General features: G+C 53.0%; 1 protein-coding gene across 1 annotated transcript; it reads right to left on the reverse strand.

Annotated features, from left to right (window-relative positions):
• Nucleotides 1-2,379: 2,379 nt before the first annotated feature.
• Nucleotides 2,380-8,179, reverse strand: LOC115519700. The gene is made up of 3 exons (XM_030323626.1): nucleotides 7,990-8,179; nucleotides 2,792-3,216; nucleotides 2,380-2,502 (listed from the first exon to the last, which is right to left on the reverse strand). The coding sequence occupies exons 1-3, from the start codon at nucleotides 8,177-8,179 to the stop codon at nucleotides 2,380-2,382; spliced, it is 738 nt and encodes a 245-aa protein (XP_030179486.1).
• Nucleotides 8,180-10,376: the final 2,197 nt, after the last annotated feature.

A 10,376-nucleotide genomic window follows, 5' to 3' on the forward strand; every position in this document is an offset into this window, starting at 1 on the left:
CAGCCCTGTGTGAGAACGCAAGTTCCCTGTTAGAGGACCAGTCTTGTCAGGAGGCTGCACAGGGCACCCTTCTCACCCTGTGTGTTCCTGGGATCCCTCCCAGAGCCTTGAGTACTTACCTGCATGACGGCCTGGTGACCGGATGGAGAGCAGACAATGCAACAGGAGAGGAGTCATGCTTTGGGCCAAGGAGACCTGACTTAGATAGGGTCCTGGCTCAGTGGCTTCCATGCTGTGTGACCTTGAGCAAGTGACTTTCTCTCTCTGAGCCAAGAAGAAATGAGCTCTGCTTTCTGGGATCAGTCATCCAGGCCCCGCCTTTTCTGTTGAGGTTCCTAGCCATCTTTTAATGTTCAGCATCAAGGATACCTCTGGGAAAGCCACCCCACCCCCATCTGGGGAGTCAGGTTCTCTCCTTCCCCTGGACTTATCCTGTTCTGCCTATGTCAATAGCACGATGACATTGTCTGTTTAGATGTCTGTCCCCCTCTCCCACTAGACTGGAGCCCCTTGTGGGCGGGACTGAAACTTTGTTCATTTCTGCATCTGTCACGTGCAGCATGAGGACAGGCGCACCACAGGTACGGTAGTGATATCGAGTGAGTTGGGTCGAGACTCGGTTGATTTCTCCTCTCAAGGATCTCTGGGGCAAACTTGCCATCCACTGAGTTCAGAGAGCCCTGAACTCGTCCAGCACTCCCGGCCCTCCCCTTCCTCTTCAACGATGCTGTCCAGAGTGGAACAGTATCATCAGCGGTGACCCCTAACTTACCACGCGCCAGGCACGGTGCTGAACACTCACCTGAGTTATCTTATCTAATCCTCAAGGCCACACCGTGATTCGATTTTAAGCCTACTTTAGACACAAACGTACTGAGGCTCAGAGAAGTCCAGTGACTTGCCTGAGGTCACACAACTCATAAGGGGCAAAACCCAGTGGTATGCTGGTCCATGCTTAACAACTGGCTCTCAGAAAGCCTGGATTTGAGGTGTTTGCCTCTTTCTGTGGTGCTCATACTCCCACAGAATTTCAAGCCCCCAACATGACATCCCTGAACTTGAACTTGGGAAGACATGCTCACAATTGGCTCTTGTGGGTGGGGACGAGCCAGCTTCAGCACACCGTGGGGCAAAGCTGAGATTCAAACCCAGGCCTCTTTGGTGCTGACCAATTAGCATTCGAGATTCACCCTGTGTGTTCCTGGGATCCCTCCCAGAGCCTTGAGTACTTACCTGCATGACGGCCTGGTGACCGGATGATCACCGGATGAAGATTTGGTATTCAGTGAAAAAAAGCAAGGTGTATATATACATCCACACAAAAGAATATACATGTACGTATATATGCATTATGTATGTGCGGGTGTGTTTGCTTGTGTGTGTGGATCTTGAAGGATTTGCTAGAAACTGATAACACCCCTGTGTGTTTTTTTTTTTTTTCAGGGAGGGGAACCGTGTGGCTGGGAGATGGCGGGGGCGGGGGCTGGGGAGAGGTTTACTCGGGGTGTCCTTTCTACTTTTTGAATTTTGAACCATGCGAGTGTATTAACTATTAAAAAAAATGAACAGGGGCGCCTGGGTGGCTCAGTCGGTTAAGCGGCCGGCTTCGGCTCAGGTCATGATCTCGCGGTCCGTGAGGGCTGTGAGTTCGAGCCCCGCGTCGGGCTCTGTGCTGACAGCTCAGAGCCTGGAGCCTGTTTCACATTCTGTGTCTCCCTCTCTCTGACCCTCCCCCGTTCATGCTCTGTCTCTCTCTGTCTCAAAAATAAATAAATGTTAAAAAAAAAAATGAACAAACAAGCAACAAATCCCGACAGCCAACCTACTGCGGACAGATGCTGGGCCTGTAGCTCTTTGCGAGGCCGGTGGCCGGTCTGCGGGCCAGGAGCTGGGCGGGGCGTGCTGAGTGGCTTGGTTGGGGCTGGTGTTTTGGCAGAGGGGGACAGATAGGGAGGCCCCGTCTTCCCACAGCATGAGGAACAGGTGTACTTGTTTCAATTCTCATCCATGCGGTTTGGTCACTGAGACTATGGCACTGCACTGTAAACTCAATTAGAAATTTAACAAACCTTATAAATCCTCCCCAGCCTGAGCCTTGTAAATCTCCAGAGCAGGGCCAGCTTAGCACTTATCCATCTCTGGCTTAATGACCTCCCCAGCCCGGCCTGAGAGTGATTCAGGGCCAGTGACAGGTCTAATTAGTGAGCACAAAGTGTAGCTGCGGGCAGGCCGGCAAGGTGAGGAGGAAGAGGGAGCCTGGTCCTTGCCCAGGGGCATTAGGAAAGTGAGTCCTGACCCTCCCTTGTCCAGTCTGGACCTCGTGGCTCTGGCACACAGGAGGAGAGGCAGGGAGGGGTGGCAGGTGCCTGACTGACTTTCCTAGTTCATGTCGCCCTGCTGGTGGTGAGTCTCACTCGGGGATGGCTGTTGAAGGCACGCCATTGGTACCGAGATTGCGTCGAGGGCCACGTGGGAGCCAAGAAGTCTCCTAGCCAGGCAAATCTGTGGGCAGATTTGAGGCTGTGTTGATAGCCAGTGTGGTGGGTGTGGGAGAGTTTCGAGGGTGGGTTCTGATCTTCCAGTGCCTCGGGGAATTATACTCCAGAGCAATTCATGTGAGATCACAGGGAGTCCAGACAGCCCCATTTTTAAGAGTGAAGGGTTCAGCTTTAGTGAGAAGATAGCTGACTATCCTTGTGAGGTAGTGAGCTCCTCGTCAGTGGATAGACAGCCCAGGATCCTCTGCTACTTTTTTTTTTTTAAGAGTTCAGCTTTTTATTGAACAGGTTACGGGAGAGGTGTGGTCCAAAAGACCAAAACGTGTGTCATCACCAGACTCGTCCGATTCTTCTTTCTTTGCTTCCACTTTCTTCTCCGCAGGGGCAGCCCCGGAGGGGGGAGCGGGATCTCCTGCTGGGGTGGCTCCTCCAGCCCCTACCTCGCAGATGAGGCTCCAGATGTTGACACTGGCCAGGGCCTTTGCAAACAAGTTCCTCCAGAAAGGTCCCACATTTACACCCGCTGCTTTAAGGAGGGCATTGGTCTTATCCTCTGTGACTGTGACCTCATCGTTGTGCAGGATGAGGGCTGGGCCTGAGTAGATGCAGGCAGGCGAGCTCTGAGCCGGAGACCTTGGTGCCGGGGAGTGCTGAGTGGGCTCTCCTGGGCGGGTGCTCCTCACTGGTGGATAAAGCGAGGGCCCCACCCCAACGCGACCTTAGCATCCTTGGAAGGACCGAGCACCTCAGCGGCAGCTGGGAAGAAGGGCCAGGATCCTCTACTATTAACCCCAGCTGTGTGTCGGGCCTTTTATACATCATCTGATGTGATCTGCAGGCCCCCATCTTACAGGTGAGGAAACTGATGTTCAGGGAGGTTATGCGACATGTGCCAGGTCATTCCGAACGAGGATTTGGATGCTGGCCTGCCTGTCTTCAGAACCCGTGGCCCCTGGCTCCCCCTCCACACTTCTCTCTATCTCTGCTGAAGATGCGCCCTTCAGGCTGGGCACAAAATGATTAAAGGCCCCACAGCCAAGAGCCACGATCTCCTGGCCACAGGGGCTGCCTTCGACAGGCTGTTGCACCGTGTTCCGCGCCGGGGTGGGAAGACATGGGTCCTCTCTCTCTGCAGTCTTTCCCTCCTCTCCTGCACTCATTCTGAGGCCTCATTTTCCTGTCTTCTCCCAGCCTCCCTCTGGCCTCTCTCTGACCCTGATCCCAGCTCCCACTGGGTTATTCACCAGGAATTTGGGGGTGGGGTAGGTCTCAGCTCCCCCTCCTACCAGTCACCTCCACTGCTTGGATGTAGGAGGCAGAGCTGATAAGGCTGCCTGGGGAGATGGATGCCGGCTCTGGTCCCCGCCGGCCCTCTGACCCCCTCCCTGCCCTCGACCCCCCCGGAGCAGTCACCAGGAGGAGGCCCGGGTAATTGGTTCCATCCAAGACTCATCCTCAGTGGCGCGAAAGGGAAAGTTATAAATATTTTTACCTATAACTCATGACGAATAAAAATTTAATTACACTGAAAAATTTAAATTTCATAAGAAATAAATATTAATTCTGAAGAGTGACTTCTGTGGGAAGTTAACTTTCAAATGTCGTCAATCTGCAGGTGCCTGGGGTCTGGGGGGGGAGGAGGAGGCCCCCAGTTCTGGCTCCTGGTTTGGAGTGGGGGTCTCCCCTCCTGAGACTGAGGGTTCAAAGACTCAGATCTCCACCCAGGGAAGAGTCCGCCCTCAGCTCGCTCCCTCTCTCCGACAATAATTGCTTACCTACCACGTCGAGAGATTTTTCTAGGTGCAGCGAAACTGCGGGAAAGGACACACATTGTTCTTGCCCCGGGTCACGTGGAGGCAGACGTTAAATGAATAATCACCAGCTACAGCCCCGTCGGTAGCCCTCTGCTGGGCACAAATCCCTGCTTGGTTTTATTATTATTGTTATTTTACTTTTGAAAAATTCAAGGCTAACACACACCTAGAAAGATGCATAACAAACACATAAGCATGCAGGGCAGGGAGGAATGACAGCGTAGGGGAAGGCACGTGGCCCGGGTCAAGGAAGCTAGCGTGGGCTCCCACGCTAGACGCTTGAGGGAGGGAGAGGCCCTGCCTTGAGGACCTTCACAGACCATTTGATGGATGGCTCCGGCTGCCTGGCCAGGGAGAAGGCGATTGGGGGTAAGGTGGCCTAATATTAGTAACAACATCTCAATACATACTGGCGGTTTATCATGTGCCAGGCGTGATTCTAGGCCCTTGATGGGTATTAGCTCATTTCACCCTGACAGAACCCCACAAGGAGAAAACAGAAACACAGAGAGGTTAATTAACAAGTCCAAAGTCATAGCTGGTGGAAGGCATGGCCAGGTTATGCTTGAGTCCCCTGGCTTAGAGACTTCTCTGAGTTTCTCTGAAGTGGGACAGCCCAGGTCTTGGCCACAGGTGCCTGGCTTCCAGTGCCCTCTGGAACCTCTACAAATGCGCTCGTGTTTCACATCTGCTGTGTGGCCTCAGTCAAGCCTCTCAGCCTCTCTGAGTTTCAGGTTCCTCTTTCGCGACCCAAGGATTAAAAATCCCCACTCTGTGCCTCCGCGGGTTTGTACGGGGCTGGAAAGTGGTGTTGTAATTCTGGTCACAGTGACAAAGCTGATTCTAGCCGCGAGCCACTCTGGCCCATGTGCTGGTGGGGATACTGCAAACCACCTCGCTGTGAGGCAGGCCTTATTCCCATCTGATGCTGGGGACACTGACATCTCAGGAGGAGCCTGAGGAGGGCGAGGTGATTAGAGAAGCTGCCTGTGGGCAGTGGTGGGGGTGGTGGGGTATTGTTCCAGGCAAGGGAGTTGAGGGCAGGATTTGGGACCTGCTCCAGGAGGGCTCTGACATGAGCAGAGGCAAGGAGAACGATGTGTGCATGTTGTGTTGGGGGAAGGGGAGGGCAGGCCGGGTTCTGAGCTGCCCACCTCAGCTGCTTCCCCATTCCACAGATGCTAAAGTTGAGGCCACCCTGAGCTGGGGCTACGGAGCTGGGTCTGGGTCTGGGTTGCACCTGGGTAGAGGAGGGGGGCAGTGGGGGTAGGATCTTGGACTTGGGCCTGGCAAACAAAGTCCTTGGCTCTTGAGCCCGAGACCAAGGCTGAAGGGGGTGGCTGGGCCTGGTGCCAGCTTGGGGCGGTGCAGTGGGGCCCTGAGGGCCTTGTCCTGCAGCCGTCAGTGATATGGTGGGCTGGAACCGCCATGGCTCACATGTGAGAGAGCCCAGAGGAGGCTGGGGCCCCGAGTCTAATTTGCCCCTTTATGACCCTCCATGGAGATAGGTGACAGACACTTACAGCTCTCCAGGGACTAAACAGACCAGGTCCCCCTTAGTATTGGGAAATACTCTGAGTCCTTATTTGGCTGGCCCGGGACCCCGAATGGGGGTACTTTAGGAGGGAGGTGGGGAATCCACCCTGTGTGGCAAAAACTCAGGAATGCTTCACCCTTTCCCCCAGGCCCAGACACACGTGTACAGATATTCACATATTCAGACATGGACGTGCACGCTGACACGCGTGTGCACATAGCTGTGTGTGCTCGTGCAGACTCGCATACACACGGGTGCTGGTACACAGGCGCCCACACAACCACAGATAGATTCCCGGGTATCCGTGGATCTCCGGGTGCCCCCTCCCGACAGCATTCCGCTGATGGAATGCTGTAATATTTTTCTATTAAATGTTGCATTTGTTGTGCCTTTTAGTAGCTCCCCTCATTAAAAATGATATTATCCCCATAAATAAGCCGGCTCCTGAGAAGAGTGCCCGACTCCATTTCTCTTCCTAATTGAGACACTTAGCTTTGATTTGCTCGTTGGCACGTACCGAGCGGATTAATTTTCAATTAATGCTCGTGGGCGGGTGGCTGCAGGCAGTGTGGGCTTGCAGCCCAGTGGCCTGGGAGCAGGGGCAGGTGGGAAGGAGCAGGGGCAGGAGGACCCAGAGAGGGTGTCTTTATGTTTCCTGGCCGTGTGAAAGAGAGCACTGGGGACTCCTGGAGCTTCGTGGTTTTGTTCTTTGTGGGAGAGTGGGCCCTGGAAGGACCCTCTCTGGTGGGAAGCACCCTCTTCCCTTACTAAGCGCTATGGGCTCAAAGTTTATGTCTCCTCCCCCCAACCCCCTTCCACCCATTCCTATGTTGAAGCCCTAACTCCCCATGTGATGGCATTTGGAGATGGGTCCTGCTCATCCTCAGAGACCTACCCCTGGTCATTGACTTTCTAGGCAAACGCTGGGGAGGTGTTAGGGCTCCAAGGGTAAGTGGGTAGATAGGCCAGCTGACCTGGGTTCAAATCCTGGTTCTTCTGGTTAGCTCATGACCCGATCAGGTTATTCTATCTCCCTAGGCCTCAGTTTCCTCTGTAAACAAGGGTGATAATAAGAGTACTTATTTCTTTTTTTTATTAAAAAAATTATTTATTTTTGAGAGAGACAGAGGCAGGGCATGAGCGGGAGAGGGGCAGAGAGAGAGGGAGACACAGAATCTGAAACAGGCTCCGGGCTCTGAGCTGTCAGCACAGAGCCTGATGCGGGGCTCAAACTCATGATCTGCGGGATCGTGACCCGAGCGGAAGTTGGCCGCTCAACTGACTGAGCCACCGGGGCGCCCCAAGAGTACTTACTTCATAGGGGTTGTTAAAAAAAAAAATTCGACCGAGTAAATTTGAGCATCTCATCGGCTCTGTTAAGTGATTCATGAATTAGGAAAGGATTGTTTCAGGCAAGGTCACCTGCACTTAGGTGGAAGAAGGGCAAGGGGTCTCATTAAGTGGATTACTTCATCTTTGGGGGGTGGAGAGGGCCTATGTATGTGGAGATTGCCTCCTTGGTGCTGATCACAAAATTCCCAACTGACTGGTTAAGCCCTTACATTTCTGGGGGAGGCTGAAACCGCGATTATGTTAGATATTAAGCGCCAGGTTTGATGGCTTGGCCTATGTGATGCCATTTTAAGCCTGTGGTTTTCTTTTCCTCTTTTTTTTTTTTTTTAATTAAAGATTTTATTTTTAAGCAATCTCTACACCCAACATGGGGCTCGAACTCACAACCCCGAGATCAAGAGTCACATGCTCCACCGACTGAGCCAGCCAGGCGCCCCAAGCCTGTGGCTTTCTTTTCAACAGGGTGTTGTGCCAATTAGATGAGAGAAAGCATTTATACTTGGCACTCAAAGTATGGTGCCTAGACTGGAAGCATCGGCATCTCCTGGGTGCTTATTAGAAATGCAGAATCTCAGGCCCCACCCCAGACCCGCTGCACTCGAATCGGCATTTCAACACGATGCCCAGAGGTCCCTTGGTGCCCAGCCAAGTTTGAGAGGCTCCGATTTAGCATGACTCTTGGCACAAAGTAAGCACTTCCAAGTGGCAGTCGTCATGATTATTAGTCTAATAAGAATCCCTTACACGAAGGCAGATTCTGGTGCCGGAGAGAAGCCCTGGGGCTCACATTCTGGCTCTGTGGATGCGCAGTGGGTGCCCACTTCAGCTTTGGCACTGGCCTCACGGGTCTCCACCTGTAAACGCGGAGACCAGGACGCCACCTCCCGGAACAGATCGGAGAGCTCAATGAGATTAAGCAGAAGGTAGCTCCGGGAGTTGTGCAAGGTGATTCTGAGATTGCGAAGCTCCAAAAGCATTTTTGCGCATGTTTTATTTACTCTTCCTTTGCCCTTTAATTTACTCTTCCATTGTTCGCATTTTAAACGTGAGCCATGGAGGCATTTCAAACCAAGTGATGAGTCGAAGCTCATTTGGTGAGTCAGCCGCACAACTGGGTCTGGTCCCAGGACTGGTGGCCGTGAGCAGCGCCAGACCTCAGGGAGCTCCTAGAGCAGTGGGATCAGGCCACGGCCCCTCCCTCCAGCCACTGAAACCCTCCGGGTGCCTATCTCTCCCTGGATTGTGCTGTTGGCCGGTTTCTCCTTTTTTGTGTGTGTTGGGAGTGGAGGTGGCTGCAGATCGGGGAGGGTGGGTGACAGGAAAGATGGGGCAGCTCTGGGATCTGACGGTTAATTAAAATGTCCTCATGGGTGATCAATCCACAGTCAATGGCTTGAATCCACAATGACCCAGCTTCTTTCTGGCTGAGCACGTGGCCTTCCTGGTGGTGCTGGCAGGAGGCCCTGCTGTCTTCCTCCTGGTCCTTGGAGGCCCGGGACGGGATGTGCTGTCGATGCTGCCTCCAAAATATTCCCATCTTGTTTCCATAATAGCTTCTGTCACTGCTCTTGACAGGCCAGCCATTAAGTCTTTGGCAAAATTGTAAGAATTATTAACATATGAGGTTTTATATTATTTGACAGCTGTCGGCTCCTTTGGAATCCACATCACCCTGTCCCCTCTCTCCCCTCCCACCCTCTCCCTTGGCGTCACCCCTCTTGGCCCAGAAGGATGGGAGGGGCCTCCCAATCACTGGGGAGCCAGGGGGAGACAAGCCCATGTCAAACTTCACTCACAATCGCTCCTGCGCATCTGTGGGATGTTCCCTGGGGTCTCGCACACCACATCTCTCGCCCTAACCTGGATCATTCCTCAGCATGGACCCTCCTCATCCACACCCCTGGCTTCGATGGCTTCAGTGACGACTCACCACCCTCTACTTACCTCCCAACTGTGCCCCAGACCCAAGTGCCCATCTGTTTCCTGGACATCTCCCTGACGCTTCAAAGACTCCATCCTGGCTCTGCCCCTTGACTTTTCCATTTAGGTTCTTCCTCCACCATCCACCTGTCTTCTAGGCCAGAAATCTGAGGGTCACCCCAGTCTCTTCTGCCTCCCACACCCTCACAAGTTTCAGATCTCCAAGCCCTGTCCATTCTGCTTCCTAAAGTCCTCTTGACTCTCCCCTCCCCTCCCTTTGCCCTTGTCTGGGTCTTGGCCTCTGCTCCTGGGCCACCATACCTGCTTCCTCGCTGGTCGGTGCCCAGACCCCTCGGGCTTTCCGGGTAGCGCATGCCTGCCCTGCTTCCAAAAGCTCGCAGTGTTTCCCTGGAGCCCTCCCTGCTTTTCAGGTCCCCTCTTGGTCGGTTGCTGAGGGGAGTTGCTGCATAAATGCCCCCGCTCCTTCCCCTGTGGGTGGGATAATTGAGGTCCAGGGTCTACGCAGGTCCCCGAGGTCACCAGAATGAAGCTCCACTGTAGTAACTGGCTTGCTGAAGGCACACGTCTCATCTTCCTCCCTCCCCTGCCTCCCTCCCCAACTCCCCTGCTGGGTTTCTGGGATGCCTCCCAAAGAAACTGCTTGCACTCAAATCCTTGTCTCAGAGTTGGCTTCTAGGGAGCCCAAACCAAGACGGGACTCATGATTTGTCCATCCTGCACATCCCAGGGTGACCCTTGGGCTATGCACATCTGATTCTTTCTCTCCCTCCTTAGGATTATGCGCTGTGGCTTTTATTCCTCCACACTGCTGCAGCGAAAGGAGGTCTTTGGAAACCTGAATGTATACAGCATTTGGGGACTGCTGCTTACGTTTCCAAAGCAGTTGCCACAGGCTTCAGATAGTATGCTTTTTTGGTGCCATCATTAGATAAAGTTATGCTTTTACACAGCTATTAAATAATACAGATAGAGGGCCATCAGTGTTAAAGAGAACCACGTTCTCAAATATCGAAATAACATCACGAAGCTATCCTTACTAAAACTTGAGTTGGTTAGCACAAGAATTAACCAGGTAACGGAGATGGGCAAAGTCGGTTCCTCCTAAATGCTAAACGTGGCATTTCAAATTAGTGTAGACACGGAGGCAGAGAATTAGTTAATCGTGGGGGGAAAACGCAGACACCTACTTCATGCAAATTCCCGATAGATAGAAATGTGAATATAAAAAAAATG

This window comes from Lynx canadensis, chromosome C1 (genome assembly GCF_007474595.2).
Source record: "Lynx canadensis isolate LIC74 chromosome C1, mLynCan4.pri.v2, whole genome shotgun sequence".
Lineage (NCBI taxonomy): Eukaryota > Metazoa > Chordata > Mammalia > Carnivora > Felidae > Lynx > Lynx canadensis.

What these genes read in the sequence shown, in the direction of transcription:
- LOC115519700 (XM_030323626.1), bottom strand. Translation starts at nt 8,179, where the DNA reads ATGCTTTTGGAGCTTCGCAATCTCAGAATCACCTTGCACAACTCCCGG. An exon ending in CGCATCCACAGAGCCAGAAT is followed by an intron (nt 3,217 to 7,989) that starts GTGAGCCCCAGG and finishes AAGGATGCTAAG; the next exon opens with GTCGCGTTGGGGTGGGGCCC. An exon ending in TTTTGGACCACACCTCTCCC is followed by an intron (nt 2,503 to 2,791) that starts GTAACCTGTTCA and finishes ATCTGCCCACAG; the next exon opens with ATTTGCCTGGCTAGGAGACT.